General features: G+C 40.2%; 1 protein-coding gene across 1 annotated transcript; it reads left to right on the top strand.

Annotated features, from left to right (window-relative positions):
- Positions 1 to 294: 294 nt before the first annotated feature.
- tmprss13a (transmembrane serine protease 13a) lies at positions 295 to 19,439 on the top strand. The gene is made up of 13 exons (XM_034169267.1): positions 295 to 569; positions 4,132 to 4,306; positions 4,799 to 4,909; positions 5,065 to 5,232; positions 5,957 to 6,083; positions 7,573 to 7,668; positions 7,810 to 7,853; positions 11,572 to 11,734; positions 11,831 to 12,009; positions 13,540 to 13,635; positions 15,416 to 15,558; positions 18,804 to 18,956; positions 19,066 to 19,439. Exons 1-13 carry the CDS (start codon positions 552 to 554, stop codon positions 19,078 to 19,080), a joined length of 1,488 nt encoding a protein of 495 aa, XP_034025158.1. The 5' UTR covers positions 295 to 551; the 3' UTR covers positions 19,081 to 19,439.
- Positions 19,440 to 20,504: the final 1,065 nt, after the last annotated feature.

Genomic DNA, 20,504 nt, shown 5'->3' with positions numbered 1-20,504 from the left:
TTCCTGCAGTTTTGGAATAAGGCTGCAACATAACTAAATGTGGAAAAAGTGAAGTGCTGTGAATACTTTCCGCATGCACTGTAAGTACTAAAAAGCCATTTCAGACATAAAATTGCATTTTTTGAACAGTAAATGTTAAGTATGTCCCCGGTCAGTTCCACTATGTTTCCAAGGTGTTGTTCCTTTCTAAGCCTATTGGTTCAGGACTGTGACAGCTCATCTGGTGTAATTTGAGCCGTAGTGAAACTTGTCTTGTGAAGCCAGTTGATTTGTTGAACTGGTTTGGCAGGTGAGTAAGTACCGCACTGGTCATGTCCATTTCTGTGAAGGAAGAAGTCTGTGACGGGAGGAGGCAGGTGGGCCTTCCTGTAAATACTCAGAAGAACATGAGAGGAAAGTGGCAGAAGCAGAGAGTGTGAGGGAGACATTTAAAGTGGAATCAGTGTGATGTCCTCACCAGACTGTGGCACAGTGAATACCTGGATTTGAAAACGCTCCACCCAGCTGCTCTAACCTGCACTCTGTGCTCTGTTTTGCAAAAAAAAGGTCCGATGGCACAGCATGAGACGGTAGGTCATCTTCTGACTTCCATCAATAGTTGAACTTCCTCCTTAATCAATACTGCCAATCAGACTGTGATGGTTGTTGTGTTTGTTTGTCTGCCTTTCACAGGTGATTTTTGTTTCTCCTGTTTGACTTTCATTGTGATGTCTTTGTAAATATGTAGAGTCCAGGATGTTGGTCAATTCTGATCATCATGGGTTACTGATTATAGACTGACATCAGAGTGTTTTTAGTTTGAGTGAATAAAGTTCAGATGTAAAAAAAATCTTTTATCTAATTTTAAAAATCTAATTTTAAAGAAAAATACAGATACATTTGGTGTTGAGCATGAATATGTGTACAACCAATTTCTAAAACATTTGTTACAATTTGCAGTCTAGGTTGTTGTAGCCACGAAGTGATGTTTACCAAAAGGAAACATTGGGCTTGGTCTAAAATGGGTACAATTACATTTGAGATTGATGTAAATGAAGATGCCGAGACAGCGAATTAAAACAAAGAAACTTCATGAAAATATGAGATTTTCCAGCATGTGATCCATTATGTTTTGACACAGTGACTCAGTTGGCTCTAAACTGGAATAGAAAACGTTGAATTGGGGCCAGTCTACACTTAGTGCACTATTTGTTTACTCTCTGAGGAAACGAGAAAATTAGTAGAAATTTTTGCAAGATTTAAAAGGAAACTTTATAAATGGTTGTTTTTGAAACTTGGCAGTAGAGGTGGGCGATACCGGGAATTTTGGTATTGATCCGATACCATGTAAATACAGGCCCAGTATTGCCGATATTGATACCGATACTTTTTCATATTTAAGCTTCATAGATCCAAAGGATTCAAAAGACCTAGGATAGAATTTCGCCAAACATTGTACGTGACAACAAAATACTTTATTATCACAATCAACATTTTTGTTTAAAAAAAATACCACTCAACACAAAACAAAATCTCCTGAGGTCGCGGGCTGGCTCGAGGAGAGTGCTGAGTGGGGGGGCCAGGCTGAGCCTACCTGCATGGCTGTTGGCTGGCGCGCTGAGCCACGTGACGGTGCAACAACAAAAGATGTTGTGCTCCATGTTGTGTGACACAGCGCAGCACTGCTCTTACAGACAAAGAGTAGACTTTGACGAATCTGCGTGCGTAGCAGTCAGTGCGTGCGGGAGAGAAAAAAAGCTTGAGTATTAATCTTTTTACACGAAGATCGTTTAATATCAATACCAGCGTTGGTATCGATATTATCGATATTAGGATCGATCCGCCCACCTCTAGTTGGCAGAGGTCCAGATGTTAATGAGTTCTTCTCTTGTTATATACAGTAAACAGTATTTGGCTGCAATTGAGCAACCAAACCATTCACTGTTAGTTTACTGATACATTCAAAGTTTTTCAAAAAGGCAAACTTTTGTGATTGGCTTATGCTACACGCTGTTTTGATAAAACAAACAAACAAACTTTAAATGTCTTTAACTATCATGTCAAACACCTTATTATATGTTATCACAAACAAAAATTTGGTAACAAACAAAAATGCAAAATGACGAAGCTTGTTCCTGGAAGAAAATGATGAACCTGATCATTCAGTTGTTTAACTGATGAGCGTGCACCAGGCCTAAAGGCATGTTTTGAAACTTTGATCAATAGATAGAAATAATCTGAAGTGAAGAAAGTGAAGATAGTTTTGTCGCTGCATGCATCCTTCTCAGTATCATTCCTGCGATTAAAAAACGTTATTCATTTTAACATTTTAAATTTTTTGTTTAACTTTTGTTTTGTTAATATTATTGCAGGTTTTCTTTATATTTATAACTTTTAGGTACATTAAATATGGATCAGAAACATTCTTTTTACATTGCATTATAACTTTTATGGCCCTTCTTATAATGATAATAATAATATATTGTAATAACAAAATAATGATTTCCTTGTGTATGAATTGTGCTCTATAAATAAACTTGCTTTGCCTAGTTTGCTAGTTAATAACAATGACAAAGAGTAATTTGATCACATTCTACTCACACATGTTTAGTCACAAAACATTCCGCTCAGTGGAACATTTCCACCCTGACCTATTCCACATACCACAATAATTAAAATTAATTTAAGTATGCAACAACAATAACAAAAAACCCCCAGAAGTTCCCATCAAATAAAACATTTGCTGTTAGTTCTTCCTTACAGATAATTCTGTTTTATTTATAAAACAGCAATGCAATATTTTTCCACTTTTGAAAAGTAATATTAAACAGCGGAGTACATCCAAACTGTAATTAGTCTGCTCCAATCCCTGGCTGTCCTTTGTGTTTGTTTCTGAGATTTTTTTTTTTTGACTACATGAATATTTACTGAAAGTGATGTAAAAGTTAAGTAAGTTAAGTAAGTTGTTAAATAAGTTAAGTTGTTCAGTGAAGAAGGTTTTCAGCAGTGGATAACAAACAACCCAATCTCATTCCAGAAAAGTGATTTATTCTATTAAATTGTGATACCATCACGAAATGTGATATAATAATATATAATATATAAATAGTGAACTAAACTTGACCAAGTCATGAAAATGTGACACATTTTGTGACGGCATCATGAAAAATAAAGCCTCAAACTGGGCTGGGATAACCATAAGATTAGCCTTACGTGAGTCATGTGATTCCAGGATAACTACTAAATTTAGGTTAGCTTCAGGTGTGTAGCTGTAGAATGTGAAGAGTCCCAGTTTAAACCTGAAACACGTGACCTCCACTTAGGCTAACGCTGACCACAACTGGTACCAAAGTAACTGCAAAAAGAAAAACCTGTTTTTGTATTGGCTCCAAGTGTAGAGTGAATAGAGGTTTCACGAGTCATCTAGAGACTGGCGTAACTCTAACCACATTGTCGATTTTTTTTTTTTTTTACATGGTGCATTTGAATGCTGACAGGTCATTTTAAAGAAAATGCTAACTAGCGGTAGCATGTGTGATTGGTGCTATCTGTGGTTGATTAGTATTAGTTATTGTTAGCATATGCGATCATGGTAATCATAGTTAACGCTAAAAGTTATTGCCAAATGTAGTGACTGCATATGTTAACGGTAAGCACGGTTAGTGTGTTCATTCATACAACTACTCCATAGTCTAACGGAACATTAGCAGTATGCTACATATCCACAGAAAACTTCCATCATTGGCTGGACACAGGCATAAAAAAAATAAATAAAAAATCTGAATACTGATTAAAATCCGTCTACTGGAAATTTTGATCCTGTGTGACTCAAACTGGCCGGAGGGAGAAGGTGAAGAAAGAAAAGTGAGGAAATGAGCTACTGAAATCCTGATATGTCAGACATTGTTGCCGGGAAACGGATTATTTGTGTCTGAGCTTGTTGATCAGGTGCCGGCTTCGCGGCACACTTGAAAATAATACTATGAATGCATGAAGGACAATAGGTGGCGTCTACAATCACACAAGTGCACCTGCTTGTCTGAAGTTTACTGAAATAACACAAAACACAACCTGGAATCTCACACAATAGATGACATCACAAAGAGACACATTTCTCAGCAGATGATGACATCATTTTCCTTTTCCTGTCAGAACGATCTCCCGCCTCCGTACTACTCTGTGGCGTTGCACACCCAACCCCCTCTCAAGCCCAATGAGGAGGTGGTGTACGGTGGCAGCCTAAAGGTGACCCCTATCAGCCAGCCGAGGTACGTCCCCCAATATGTGGCGGCTAGCCCAGTGCCCAGAGTCATCCATCCGAGAATTCGTAAGTAGATACAGAAGCAATACAATGTCTACGGTAGCTGTGATGAAATATGATAGCACACAAACACGTAAATCAGACATGTTAGCAGATCTTTAAAGCTGCACTGTGTAGGATTTAGGGGCGTCTGTTAGCATGAATGTAGCATTCATAGCCATCTGTTCATTAGTGTATAATTACTTGCAACAATAAATCAGTATACTTTCATAAGCCCTTCATATCTACATGGGAGTTGGCCCCCTCATGGAGGCGGCCATGCTGCAATGCCATATTGATGCAGCAGCCCAAAAGACGATAAGGTAAAGATCATGAATCCGCAACGTCAAAGAAGCAAAAACATGAAGGGGAACAGAAATATGATCAACAAAGACACAATGCAGTCTGCTAACCTCACCACAAGAGGACACTAAATCCTACACACTGTAGCTTTAAGTTTCAAATGATAGCTGAAACTCCTTTACAGATAGCTAATGGACTTGTATGTTTTGTGTTTAGCGCCCAGTAGAAAGAAGAATAAATGCTGTAAGAATAAAGCTCAGTATTACAGCGCGTCAGTGGCAGCGCTAGTGCTGGTCGGTGTGCTGGCACTGGCCATCTGGCTTGGAGGTAAATGTTTCTTATTTTTCTTTAAAATAAATGAATAAATAAAGGACTACTAGTTATTTGAAATTCATGCTCTGATTTATTGGCTACATCCATAAAGGCGTAAATAACACAACCTAATCTCATGGTGCACTGCTCCCTGTTTTATGAAACCGCAGTGCATTATGGTACCAGACAACCAGGAGTGATCATCTACGACGATGAAGACAATACATCCGAGGGTGGAGATGCTGCTGCCATGAATATCCAAGATGTGTGTCCCAGCGATAAAATAGAATGTGATGGATATGATGATTGCAAATTCGGCACTGACGAGACCGTCTGTGGTGAGGACACACATGAAACAGAATAGTAGGAAGACAGATGGTGGAGATGCACGTGTGTGCAGACACTTCACAGCCTGAAGGATACTTGGAGCAGAGTGATGAAAATCAGGCTGAGTGACTTTTCTCGTTATGTGCTTTATAAAGATGATGATGATGATAATAATTATTATTGTTATTTATTTATTTATTTACTTGCATACCACTTAAAAAATACATATAAAGTGCTTCAGAGTCAAACAAGACTGTAAAAGAGCTTGACTGGAGGCTATAGAGGTGGGACTGTAACCAGAGTATCTTCAGTTTGATTCTGCATCAGACAGAGAAATCACTAAAGTGTCCTTGAGCCATTAAGGTCCTTAATTGTGAAGTTGCTCCTGGTGTACAGTTGAGCGTCTTGCCTTGGTGGGTAGATGGGTGAATGTGAGGCATCATTGTAAAGTGCGTTGTGCGTCTGCCTCAGATGGAAAAGTACTACAGAAGTACATCCATTTACCACCAAGTCCATTTATCCAGTGAGGATATCAGGATGTTGGAACATTTATGATGATTATAATATTTGCATATAAATGAAAATAAATTGAAATTGAAATTGGACAAAATGTCATTGTGATTCATCTGTAAAGTTTTTTTTCATGAACATATTATTGTGTATGATGAATCTGGTTTTGAGATGTTATGGTTTCCTCTCTTTCTCTCTGTCTCTCTCGCTCTCTTTGTCTTCTAGTGAGATTTGGTGTTGGAAACGCTCTCCAGGTAAAGACGGCTCTAGAAGGTCGCTTCCTGCCGGTTTGCTCTTGGGGCTGGAATGAAAGCTTGGCCGACCAAACGTGTGCTCAGCTGGGATTCAGAAAGTAAACCTTCACCACTCAGTCTGACTTTCCTCACCCGAACACCGGCACCACACATAAAAAAGATAAATGGACTTCAGTTTCACCTCACATTCACACACCAGGTGTCAGGGTATTGCCATGCAAGGTGCTCACTACACACCAGGACCAACTCGGGGATGAAAGACCTTGCCCAAGGGCCCTTAGTGATTGTCTGGTCTGGGTGGAGTTTGAACCGAGGATCATCTGGTCTCAAACCCAGTACTTAAAAACTAGACCAACACCTCCCAGAAGATCACAGAGTAGAACTGCTGAGTGAAAACTACATCTCCCAGCATCACCGTATTCAGTTGCCTGAAGTCCCGTCAAGTGTTTTTGCTCCTCATTTCGCCAGATGCAGATTCAGCAACTGGTGATTTTGTGCGTTTCCTTTTCGGATGTTTAATCTGCCCGGGTTTGGGCTTGGATTGATTCTCCTCAGGTCTCTCTGAGATGTCTCAGTGTGGCAGAACATGAATGAGCATCCAGATCCAATCTGTTATGTGCTGACGCGGGTCAGAGAACCGAACCAGCATCTGACAATGGCCCAGCGCTAAATAACCAGAAAGCGGTTCCAAGAAACAAATTTATTCCCCCTCATGTGCAATAATTCGTGTACAACATAAATAGTCAGCTGTCTTGGCAAGGTGAAGGACGGCGCGCTCTCCAGCACCCAAATGGATCAAAGTCCGGCACTTCTGGACTCAGATTCACCGCCGAACACCCCCCAGGTGGATACGACAAACTGACTCTGTGAAGGACGGAAAAGGTGAGGTAAGTCAACAGAGCTACAACAAATATCCTTCAGAGGCACACACTATCAGCAACACATTCAGGTCTGAATTTAAGCCTTATGTAAATGAGCAGCTTCTCACAACAGGTGGAGGATCATCAATCGTACGCCACGGCAGTGAGAAGCAAACTGCACAATTCTCATCAATGTTCAAATATACTGCGTAACAAAACGCCAAATTACTATTAACGATTATTCAGACGATAATCACCTCTGATGTGTGCTGACAGCATGTGTCCCTCACCCGTCCTCCTTCACAGGCACGATGTGTCAAACCCTGGCGCGGTCCTCAGCGTCTCACAACCGAACGTCACAAGGTCGAGTTCCCGGCAATTCTGCTCAAATCACTCATGGCTTAAATGCAGAACGCCATCTCATTATCTGCTTCAGCTGAAAGTCTTTAAGTTTGCACGTGAACATCCTCCACAGGTGCAGCCAATAGTTCTGATGAGGGTGAAGGACTCTTCCGCCAGCACCTTCTCCACAGAAAAAAACAGTTTGCATACCACCTGGAGAGCAAAGAAAAGAAAACAGCACCCAAATGTCCAGCCAAACCCCCCAACACACAACACCAATCAGTGGTTTTCCTGCCAAAGTGGTCTCTTTGTGAACCGGTGTTCCTCCTGCTATCTGATCTCTCTCTCTCTCTCTCTCTCTCTTTCTCTTTTGCCCCTCCCCCAGGGCCTTCACCTCCAAAGAATCTCCATCCAACCAGACGACTGGTTTAGAAGTGACCAGTTTATCGTCTCTGCCAATTCAGGGTCTGGTCAGTGACACGTATGTAATCCGTTCCCCTTATTTACCCACATTCCACTTCTTACCGTGTAATCAGATTACTCTGCAGTACTTCATGCTGCTTTTGTGTGTATGTGCGTGTACTGTATGTAGCGTGTGACATGTTGTTCTCACATTATGTAGCTCGTCCTGTCCAGGCCAGACGACTGTCGCCCTGCAGTGTGTTGGTACGTACAGAGCCTCCATCTGTTCCCGCAGTTGTGCTTCACAAACACTTCTACATCATCTCGCTCCCGCATACCTGCAACTACACACACACACACACACACACACACACACACACACACACACACACACACACACACACACACACACACACACACACACACACACACACACACACACACACACACACACACACACACACACACACACACACACACACACACACACACACACACACACACACAAAACCATCTTTCCAGTCGCTGTGGTTATAATCAATATGACATCATTTTAAAGGTGTAGTGGTCCTTTTCGATTTTCCACAAAACTGACCAAATTGAATTTGTGTTGCAATCTAGTTATTATAGTTGATCTTATCTTAAAATATAAATAAATCAATAAAATAATAATAATAATTTCCTTCTGGATAAATAAATGAAGTTGATCTTATCTTATGAAGTACAAGTATATTTTAAAATTCCACCTAATGCAGTAGGTTTTAAGTCCATGTTGCATTCAATCCAAACTGGGAACTCGGAATTTCCACCATTAATCGTTACACTCTCTGCTGATTTGTTTTGAGAAATGAAGTAAAAACGCTATAACTGTAACTCAGTTTTGTTCGGGCCGGCTTGTCTGAGCATTGGTCTACCAGTCCAGCAGATATCTAGCAAAATTTTGTGTCCAATATGACCAGAGATCTTCTCAGTAGGACCTCTGGCCACCTGTGTTTACTGGCTGTGGCTGTTCTCATTTTTTTTTTTTTTTTTTTGGTGGTGCTTTTAGTTGTAATTGAAGGTCTAATGATGCATGATGCAGTTGTTCAGTACATTTGCTGTTAGTTGTTGCTTCTGTATTTTAACCCATGTGGGTAAGAATTCTAAAATGTTTCCAGACAAAGCAAATTATGATCATATTGGTGATATAAGATTGTCAATCCTTAATTTGAATACTAAGGAAAAAAAAATCTAATCCCTACACTAAACAGTCTGTGTTCACGAACAGTATATTATGAGCAAAGTGGCTGACACGTTTGTCAAATTTCTTGTGATATGGCTAGAAAGTTAGATTTCAGCCCCCCCCCCCCTTTTTTTTTTTAAAGTTGTTGTCCAAATAACAGCTTCCATTTCTTTTTATCAATCCAAACCAGCTTAACCCTCAAGTGACCAACAGGGCTGGACTGGGGAAATTTTTCAGGCCGGGCATTTTTAACCAAGACCAGGCCACCACCAGGTATCGAAGGGGAAAAAAATTAAGCCTGCTGTGACAGCGTGTTTTTTTTTTTTGGTCCCTTAACCGATCAATGTGCACCAGGAGACACATACATTTTAACACTATAAGAAGCATTATGAAAAGTTCTCCCGAAATACAGTTATCATAGGCTTATCAAAAGTACGATCTATTGACAGTAGGTCACATTACTTTTTAGACATAATAAGCCGTCATTTCATTCAGCCTTGTTACTTAAATTTAGAAATAGAAATTATATAAAAACATTTGTTATAGAAATACTGTAGGCTATACTATAAATAATATATCATTACTTGTGTGATACAATTCATCATATAAAGCAAGAAATGACTGGATGACTGGACCAATGACTGGATACAAAGGTTGAACTTTTGAAACTGCAATACACAAAAAGGCCACAAGATGGAGAGAGTTGTCTATCTCACTACAAGCTACAAGTAACATCAAGGATTTCTTTTATTACCAATTTGTGTTGCTAATCAACTTAGAGAATGACTCTCAATTTAAAGTAAAATGTTAGGTATGTGAAGTTATGCCTGGACTTGGAAAGAATAGGATTTGTTTCATCCATTTAATTTAGAGTATAAAATAAAAATGGATGATTCACATAATAATAGAAGTTCAACAGTTAGACAGCACTTTACTTCGGACCAGAAGATCAGAATGTCTCTCTCACACACAGATGTCTGATTTATGAACAAGTTAGGTTGCTATTCATCAGTTAATAGCTGAAGTTAACCTTCACTTACCGTCATGGCCGTAGTGGTCCCCGCCATGTCCACCTGTTGATCTTCTTCTCCGCCACTTGCTGAGGCTGCTGCAGATGTGGATGCTCCGCGTCCACGCAAAGTTAACATGTCTGTTATTTTAAGACATTTTGCAGCATCTGCCTGAAGGGCTACTCTCTTCTGATCCCTGGCTCTTTCAGCGTCACCTTTCCTCTTCTTGCCACCATCCATATGGCTCGTTATCGCTCTGTCTGGCACTGGCGCACTGTGTAGCCCAACCGAGGCCCGAGATGGAGGGGTAATTGGCCTGCCCCTCACCTCATTGGTCCAGGCCACAATTAATCATGACTAAAGGGCCGATCTACCAGTTTATGCACCAATAGGAGGGTTTATATACCGGTATCCACCTATAGCGTTATGTTTTAAATTATTATTATATTATATATTATACTTCGTTAAAAAATAAAAAAAGTAAAAAATCCGCAGGCCAGTAGGCCATCAGGCCAGCGGGCAAATGCCAGGTGTGCAATACTATCAGTCCAGCGGTGGTGACCAAGCTATTTCTGCGACTAATATGACCATGTGGGGTTATTTATGACCCCATTGACTTTATATTGGAATACGTCTATATAAAGTAGGGAAGAACCCTGTTGTGTCTGATGATTTGTGGATGTTAATGCTGGATTTTATGGTCGCAAATTGAGTTTTACCGGTGACGTGTTAGTGGAGCCGATAAAAGAGATATTTGTGACCGTAATCCAGCATTAACGTCCACAAATCATCAGACACAAGGGGGTTATTCCCATTCTAATTCTAATTCTGGTCGACTCGTCAAAGCTTACCGTTGCAGCAGCGTCTTCATGCCAAACTGGAGATTCTGTGAGCAGACACAGATTTCTCCATCTCGTCAGCTGCACTGAGTTAAATCCACCGTAAATCCATCCATAAGTCCAGTTAAATCCATTAAATCCACACATTTCTGCATCACCCTCGCTGCACTAATTCCTGTCACCCTCAGATGACAGCGCAATTATTTACATCTGCGCAGCAGCTCGCGCAGTGAGCACAGACTAATACGTTAAATGTGAAATGGTCAAAAGTTTTACCACCGTCCATGCGATATTTTATGGTCTAAAATCTCACATAGTTAACCAATCAGATTCGCGGAAAAAATGTAATTGTTTTAGAATGATTGTTTTAGGGTTCTTCATATTTGTTTCACTCTAGCCCATCATCCTTTTCATCCTCACTCTGGACATGAAAAATCAGTCTCAACGCTTGTGCAGCTCTAAATCTTGCTGTTCTGGGTCTGTTGACCAGGCTTCCCTGCAAAACAATAAAATATAACGATTAGAGTTGGCACATTACAAAACCATCTGAAGCTATAATGTAGAAAATCTCATAGATCTTCCCGGGGCCATAAGTGATTATACTTGCCACACGGAACGTCCGATCCTTGCAAAATTCTATGAACAAATGCAGGACAGTGAGATTGACAAGTTCACAGTAAGAAACATTTTTTTTTATTAAAATTATAAAAATGGTGCACAAAAATATACACCTGGAGTCATAAATTACCCTACTCTGTCATTTGAGGGCTTTTAGAAGTTAATTTTAGTCTTTGCTTAAAGAAGCTGCTTCCTGGCACATCTCACTAATTCTGGCACTCAGTCGTATGTGGGGCGTGTTGTGACCACAGAGCACTGATATTGGTCAGTAATATTTTGTTTCTAATTCACAGACTGCGGTCGACAGCAGTCCTCATCTCGAATCATCGGAGGCAGCGTGGCTAAGGTGGGCCAGTGGCCTTGGCAGTTATCACTCCACTTCATTCGCTCCCATGTTTGTGGAGGAGTCCTGATCTCTCCTGATTTCGTGCTGACTGCTGCCCACTGCTTCCCCAAGTAAATGACCGACAACAATGCTTTTTTTTTTCTGTTTTTACAATTCAAATTCAGTGTTGCAGCAGCGCCACTTACTGAACGATCTCTGTCTTGCAGGAACAAGGCTGGGAGTCTTACGCCACAGAACTGGAGAGTGTACGGTGGAGTGGTTTCCCTCAGCAACCTTCCTCAAGCCTTCCAGGTGTCCAAGATCCTGCTGAACGAAAACTACAATAACCAAACTCAAGATATGGACATCGCACTGCTCAAACTTAAAACCCCGGTTACCTTCAACGGTTAGTCCTCTTTACACTGTTGTGATCATTTTTATCATTATTTGGATTAACCACTAAAAGTCTTAATTAGTTAACTACCAAATTTCAGCACCGTGGTTGTAAGGCGACACGAGTCGACCTCATCTCAGCACCCAAAATCATATCCGTCTCTTTCTTTTCTTTTCTTTTTGAACGTTTGCATACAGCATGTCTGTGCATTTATTCCTGGACTTGTGCTTATTGTAAGTAGTGGGGCAATGACCTGGTTGTCCTTGCACTTAAAGGACAGACTTTTTCCACTTTTGTGAGATATTTTAAATAATTTATTCTTGTCCTGTTGCCGGTTGTAGGAGGATGGCAACCATCCCAAGACACGTTGCCTGGCAACAAAGACTGGTCAAAAAGCTTTTCTATTTCTGTTACAAAGTTTTGTAAATTGTTGGCAGGACAGTTTTGAATGGCGATCAGCAATGATGACAAAAATCGACCTGCTGAGTACACTGAAAGAAAAGTATTCAATCGTGGTTTGATTTGACTTCCTGTCTTGGCCTGTATGGACCCGACCTTCTTATAATTGTGTACGACAGCGTGCACATTTGCTTGCGGTGCTTTGAATCTGTCATTGATGGCTCGTAAATTAAGTAGGAGCCTGATGTTTGAAGATCTAATTTTTTTCCTTGCAATGCTTTGGGTCAGTTGTTTTCAGTCCTCTGTGTGTCCGTGTCTGTGTGTGAACAAAATAACATTTGAAGGACTTTTAATCCAATTTGGACACAGCTTGATGGAACATTCAGGGGTTAGTGAAGGACCAAGTGATTTATTAATTTTTTTGGGGGGCGGGGGGTGTCTTGGTTTGGTGTACCAAAGTCTTTTCCTGCATTCTAAGGCAGTCTGGAAAACTGTAAATATTGACCGTCTAGTAATCATTTTGAATACACAAATAATGGCATGGTGGATTAGTGGTTAGCACTGGTGCCTCACAGCAAGAAAGTCGTGGGATCGATTCCCGCCCTTTCTGTGTGGAGTTTGTATGTTCTCCCCGTGTCTGTGTGGGTTTCCTCCCGGCACTCCGGTTTCCTCCCACAATCAAAACATGCTTATTTAGGGTCTGCTCCTTTCTCTGCCCCTGACCAAGGCAGCATCTCTACATCTGGAGTTGGTCTCCAGGCACCGGACTGTCTATTTATATATATCTATATTTCTATTCTATTTTTATCTTGTACATGAAATCTTGTACATGAGCACCCCCCCAATCCACCACTGAATATAAAGTCATATATCGCATTTCTGTTGGTCACATGACCTGTGACTTTGAAATGTCATACTCGATTAAGGTGCCTATTTCAATTAATCAGTTAACTACACATCTGCGGCTACTATTAAGCACTAATATGAGGTCATGCATCACCTTGGTCCACCTATTGGTCACATGACTTTTTCATCTTCAGTGACCTCAAACCAGCAACCTGAGTGAGAATGGCAGAAATGTGCTGTCTTTTAATCTAAAGTGTGTTTGTGTGTTTCCCTACCTGTTTTTTTGTTCTTTACTAGATAAAATTCAGCCAGTTTGTCTGCCGACCTTTGACCAGGTTTTCCAACATGGAACCAAGTGCTGGATCTCAGGCTTCGGTATCACTGAGGAAGGAGGTAAGATGGTCTACTGACCAATTCCTACATCAAGTGCCTAACAAAAGGTGAATTCCACTCCAGTCACAGCATGCATTTGCTTTGGAGAGACAGACTCTCTACACAGTGCTTTGACAGTACCACAACGTGTATAGTTTAACTAGTCTGATGTACTGGAGAAGTCACATTTTCTATTATCAAAATACATATTTGAGTCCGTAGCATCAGTTTTTACATTTTTCTACACTTTCTGATCTACACGTTATAATCAACAGACTCTAGACATTTTTGTGTTGGAGCAGTAGAGCCCAGTCCTGGTTCTACACCATTAATGTACAGACTTTCCATCTCTTCCTGCGCTGCCAAAAGCTGATAAACTCAGTGATGTGTGCTCAGCCAATGAAGAACTAACAAATTAGCTAGAAGAACAGGTTGAGATAGAAAATGTGCAGGTCAAGGGTTCCAGAGGGCCGGTGCTGGTCTGTGTAACACCTGAGGTTACAGAGTGAGAGGTTGCCAAGTACATGTCCAGGTGTGCACCCACTGACTTTTGATTTCTTAGTGCTGTGGAACATGATGAGTGATCTGGAGGAATCACTAAGAAACAAGTCGGTGTGCACACATTACCATGTTCGACGTGTAAAAATTAGAGTTTCAAATAGCCATTATGTTTTAGTGATTTTCACACTGTTTTTATGCATTTCTAAGGAGCGCATCTGTCAGCGCTACAGGTAGAGATGACCTGCTTAACACAATCATTTAAACTAGAAGGGCACTCAGTGCATGCTCTTCCTTGCCACAGATCTCTGTGTACATCTCTGTGGACATTTTCCTTCTTTTTCATTACGATGTGGTTATTCCTTTGATCTGTTTTAAACTTTTTTTTAAAATCCTGATCACTCACCTTTGTTTCACTCATCTTTGATCCTTGATTCAGACTACTGATCTTTATCTCTGGTGACTCATCTTTGATCCTCATTGAAGGAGGTTATGATTTTGTTGCCATTATTCTGAATGTTTGTCAAATTGTCAGCAATAATTCTCAAAAGCACATCAGTGTGTCTCATTAAATTTGATGGAGAGGTCGGCCTTGCACCCAGGAACAGCTGAATAAATTTTGGTGTGCATCTGGATCAAAGGGTGGATTTTGTCTTGGATCTTTGTTCCTGATTCCTTTAATGCTGATTCAAATTGATGTTTGCTCTCGGATCTTGATTCCTTTGCCCATATACTCAGGATTGTTGATTAGGTCAACGATCACGATCAGAAGTTACTTAGTACGCAGATCCTAATTCCCAATCAAAGATCAAAGGCAGTAACCAGATCAAAGAGTTGATACTTGATGAAAACGAACACACAAAAGTAAAAAATGCATGTGATCTGCTACACAGTACTGACAACTCAAAACGCAGTTAGACCAGTCAAACAAGTCCACTGGCGGACCGGGCAAACAGTGCCGCTGATGTTTGAGTTTGCTATTATTTCATTTGCCTCTAAATCATTTGGGTCTAAAACAATCCACCCTGCACCGTGATCAAATTACTGTGAGCTCTGTTTGTGCTGATACTCTGTAGGCTGTACTCCTACAGAGGCCTAGAACAACTGTTTTTTTTCTGGGTAGTCTGCTCAGGGTGTAACCCCATCTCTTGTCCAGTGCATGCTGGTATACGTTCTGGCATCCTCACTACTACATCAAATGCTTTAAAGTTTAAAAATAATATGTTAAACAATCAAATAACTATGACGAGGTAAAATGCTTTTTGTATTCTATTGATGTACGTGTACTTTTTGCTTGTTTCAGCTCGTGCGTCCTCACAGCTGATGGAGGTGACTGTGGACATCATTGGCTCTGCTGTCTGCAAAAGCCCCGCGGTTTATGGGAACCTAGTGACCAGGCACATGTTGTGTGCCGGGGACCTGGAGGGAGGCCGTGATGCCTGTCAGGTGAGCTCACAGTTCTTCAGACTGAACTATTACAGTAATCAAATTACAAACATCATGTGGATATTTAGAGTTTCTGGACATATAGTGCATCCAGAAAGTATTCACAGTACTTCACTTTTTTTCCACATTTTGTTAAGTTACAGCCTTATTCCAAAATAAATCAAATTCATTTTTTTCCCTCAAAATTCTACACACAATACCCCATAATGACAATGTGAGAAACTTTTTTTTAGATTCATTCAGATTTATTATTATTAATAAGGCAGTGGATATTTTGCCGGATACGGCAAACACACACCTCGGGCTGTTTGACTGGATCTCCTCACTGATTAGCTAGTTCAAATGACATCATCATAGAGTTTATTTCAACATGGCAGTGTCCTCGGCAAAGTTTAACTGGACGATATTTCGCCGTACAGGGTACCGGCAAAACAGCGGGTTGTGCTGGTTTGCTGGCCGACTAAATTTATTCACCACGGACGGAAGGGAACAGCCGCGTTCAGGCAGGAACTTAAAGGCGATCGGAGTTTAAGATCTCCTTATTTCCTATTCATGATAGTAGCTCGATATTGGTGATTTTCATTATTGAAAATTTTATATTTTACCATTCACTATTTTCAGGGGTGGACTGATCGAAAGTTTTGCAGACATGACAATGAGAGAAAAAACAGGATAAACACACATGCGGACATGCACTTCTGTATTTTCGTTTTTATTCTGTTTTGAATTTGCAGGTTTTGGAAATCACAAATCTAAGAGATTATTTCTGTTTACCATGGCATTTTCAATGTTTTATCATGTTAGCTACACAAAATGAGGCCACTTAAAGCCACATAAAAAAGGTTGTTTATCATCCCCGCCCGACACAGAAAATGACCAAGACTGCAAAAATTATTTTCATCGTGCCTGAAATGATTTCCACCGCGTGGCAAAAAGCACCAGTGGAAATAATTTCGGACACAGCTACGCCACGTTTTTGAGCTGCTTTTAGCAATGGCACTCAAAACGGCATAGAATCCCTCCGCCAGTTGGTGATTTTCTGTTCCAATTCAAATGACTTTTTGGCACCCAAAACGGCCAGTGGAAATAATTTCGGGCATGGCTATGCCATGTTTTTGAGCTGCTTTTAGCGTCCGAGAATCCCTCCGCCAGTAGGTGATTTTCTGTTTCGATTCAAACGACTTTATGGCACCCAAAACGGCATTAAAAGATGAAAAATTAGCACCAACATTCAATGCCAAAGGCACCGCCATGTTGAAATAAACTCTTCAGTGACGTCATTTGAACTAGCCAGCGAGGAGATCCAGTCAAATAGCACTAGGTGCGTGTTTGCCGTGTCCGGCATAATATCCACTTAATATTAATAATAATAAACTGATAAATCACATCTACATAAGTATTCACAGGTCATTTGCAGGATCTTTGAAAAAAATTGCAACTGTTAATTACCCTGCATGTCAGTGAAACAGGATACTGTTTTCCCTGGCTTGTTTGTGTCCCTGTAATTGTGGACAAGATAACTCAGAAAGGGCTGGATGGATTTCCTTCAAACATATTGTGAATATTACTTGAATAGATATCTAGAAGTGGTTAGAATTTAAAGTAGTTTAGTCAAAGGGCAAGGTCAAGCAACACACAGTCTGAAACACAATTTTTTGTATATCTCACTAACAAAGTTTAGATGGATCAAACATAGTGGGAATATTACATGAAAAGATAACTAGAGGTGATTAGATATGGAAGTAATTTGGGTAAAGGTCAAGGAAAACATGGTCCCTTTTTGAAATATATCAAGAACCAAGAAGGCTAGATGGATGATCTAAAGCATATATTGTTCAGCTAAGTATTTGTGATTGATTGGGATAAATTACTTGATAATAAAATCACACAGAAGTCTCATACACAGCCAAAAACACCAATACAGACATATATATATTTATTTGTACATTTGTGTCAATTTCAGTTGGTATCAAATCAGCCTCAATTTCCCTAAGAGACTCTTCCCAAGGGATCAATAAAGTTCTATGTAATCTAATCTAATCTGGTGTGTAGAGTGTGCAGGGTATAGATCAGTACTCTGCTTTTCATTCTAACTTTTGTCATACAGTTGTGCTAAAATGTTTACATACCCTGGCAGAATTTTTGCTTTTTTGGCCATTTTTAAGAGAATATGAATGACAACACAAATACTTTTTTTTCACTCATAGTTAGTGGTTGGGTGAAGCCATTTATCGATAAACAACTGTGTTTCCTCTTTTTAAATCAAAATGACAAGAGAATTGCACGATACATATAGTGATACATGACAATACTGATGTTACAGTGAGATACGATTCATCCCTGTTCCCGATTCCATGCCATTTGATATGTATTTGATGGCGATTCAATTCCTCACAATGTGATGCCATGCGATTTGGTGCGATACGGTGCGATTCAACATGATGCAAAGAAATTAGACCAAAAAATTAAATAGAAAATAAGAACCTGCAATTCAGTATGGTATTCTTCTTCTTCGTCTGAGTCGACTAGAGGCAGAGAATTTGTTTTACTCCTTATAAGCAGCAAATTGATCAGATTCAACATTAAGGAACAGGAATCAGTTCCCTCATATCTGGAACCTGTTTGATCACACTGTCAGAAGTTAAACACTACAGTAAACAGTAAAACATTATCACTCTCAATGAGTGACTTAAAGTGAGTCACTCATTGACAAAGTACCGCCATGGCAAAAGTAATTTGAGATACTTTCTCACCAGTTTTTCCCGAGTTAGGGGGTGCAGCGGCAGCCATGGCATTCTTTCCAAACGACCTGCCTCTTGTCAAATTTCCCATCTTTAAAAAAAAAAAAAAAAAGAAAAGCCAAATTAATTCCAAACGCCTGATTTAAATGTTTTAGGTGTGTCAAAAATCTCCTAAAACTGCTTGTGCCGCTGTCACAGGGCTCCATTTTGAAATAGATTTGTTGCAGGAGAAATGTGGTTTCAGGCTTCCATCCATGGTGCATTTAATGTACATCGGAAAAAACTGTTGCAAGCATGCAGCGACCGAGCCATCGCGATTTCATCCGTCAATTGAATTGATGCATACTGAATGAATCGATACATTCGCATCGTGCATGTTTGTATTAGATACCAATTTGTATTAATTAAACTCCACATCCCTAATGTTCACCTAACACCACTAAGAAAAAAATAAATCTCTGGAGCCGCCGCTGCTCTTCACTAAACTTGGATTATATTTACCAGGGTGACAGCGGTGGACCACTGGTTTGTCAGGGAGAAGACCGCTGGTTCCTGGCGGGGATAACCAGCTGGGGAGTCGGCTGCGGTCGAAAAAACAAACCTGGCGTTTACACCAAAATCACCACTGCTCTGCAATGGATCTACAGCACCATGCAGGTGGGATTCAAATGTGAATAAAATAAAGAAATGAATTCCTTCTTTTTTGTGTAAAAAATACAGTTTGGGTATCAGCCACAAATGAATTCATTCTGATTGTCTTCTGCAGCGAGAGAAGCCTTGAAGTTACTTTGTCTCTGCGTTCCTTCTTTATCACTATGATCATGTGGTCTGACGGAGACGGACAGACGCACAGACAGAAGAGTGACCACATGAAGAGATGGAAAAACAGAGAAAACATTGCACACTTGAAGGAAAAAAAATGAAGAAGCAAAACCTGAACGCAGGATTTCTGTCTGCGGCTTTACAGGATTCACCTGTGAATGCAATTATTATGTAAATGACCTGAACTGAATTCTGAACATGCACTACTCCATGCACGACTAAGTCAAAGCCAGTGCATCCGTCAGTTGGACTCTTCTGTTGTCACCGTTACAGTCAGTAAACACGTACACCCATATGTATTTGGACCTTTTTCTCTTTGTTTTTTTAATTTTGGAGTTGAAAGCAAATTGCGAGTACGGGTTTGTCGTTGATTTTGGACTAAATTGGGTGTTACAGCACAGCCCAGTGAAGTAACTGGTGAATTTACAACTGCAAGATCTGTCTTTCTCTGTGCAGCTCGACCTCAAAACTGCAACGCATAAGATTTAGTGGCATCTAGTGGCAATGCTGCAGGTTGCATGATGTCATTGCTGGTCATGGTTTTATTTCCCTTCACGTTATCACTTCTTTGGAGGCAGGAATTAATGCTCCCTTGCAACAAGGGTTCTCAAACTTGGTAGTTTGCATTAGCAACCAGTAGATGATGTCATCTTCTTTTTTTCCAGTCTTTGAAAAATGCAAAAGGCAGAGTAAATACATCTCCTTTTGGGATGCGGTGGGAGTGACTGAGTGGCTCCCCTCATGTTGTGTGACACCTAGAATAAATCAGCTGGCTATGAATCAGTGCTTGAACCAATAGTCCAAAGTGCAGATTTGATACAGTTCGATTGATTTGAATGGGATTTTCAGCAAATTAAAGCTCGAAACTCACGCGTTGCCCATGGGGTTCCACGGGCTCTAGATTGGGTAGTGTTAAATAAAATAGGTAGCTGACATTGTTCAAGGGTGGTAATAAATTATGCGAAGTTTCTATAAGGATTTTAACTGAAAGTGCAGGAAATTACAATGAGAAAGTTTTGTGAAAAATTGTATTTAATATTTGGGACATTTAGTTAATGTCATGTTTTACAACTGGTTGAGATATTATTTCCTTTGTTCAGAGCTTGTCTGGTTACCAGTAACTGATGAAGGGTAATACCAACGTCCATTGTTCACTGGTGTTACGTAATATCACTAATTTCTTCAAAAATATTAGTTCTATCAACTTTTTGTTTTTGCAGGGTTCATCCTTGACACAACATACATAAGCATAACAAATGGCAAATGTCAGCTCTCCCCAGTTTGTCCGTGATCGAAGCAGCACGCACACATACACATACACAGAGGCCACCTGGCTTTAAATACATTATATACTGCAAAGATGTCCAAATATATATGAACCTG

This window comes from Thalassophryne amazonica, chromosome 4 (genome assembly GCF_902500255.1).
Source record: "Thalassophryne amazonica chromosome 4, fThaAma1.1, whole genome shotgun sequence".
Lineage (NCBI taxonomy): Eukaryota > Metazoa > Chordata > Actinopteri > Batrachoidiformes > Batrachoididae > Thalassophryne > Thalassophryne amazonica.
Note: the sequence above shows the minus strand (reverse complement) of the source record. Positions and strands in the feature narration are given on the sequence as shown.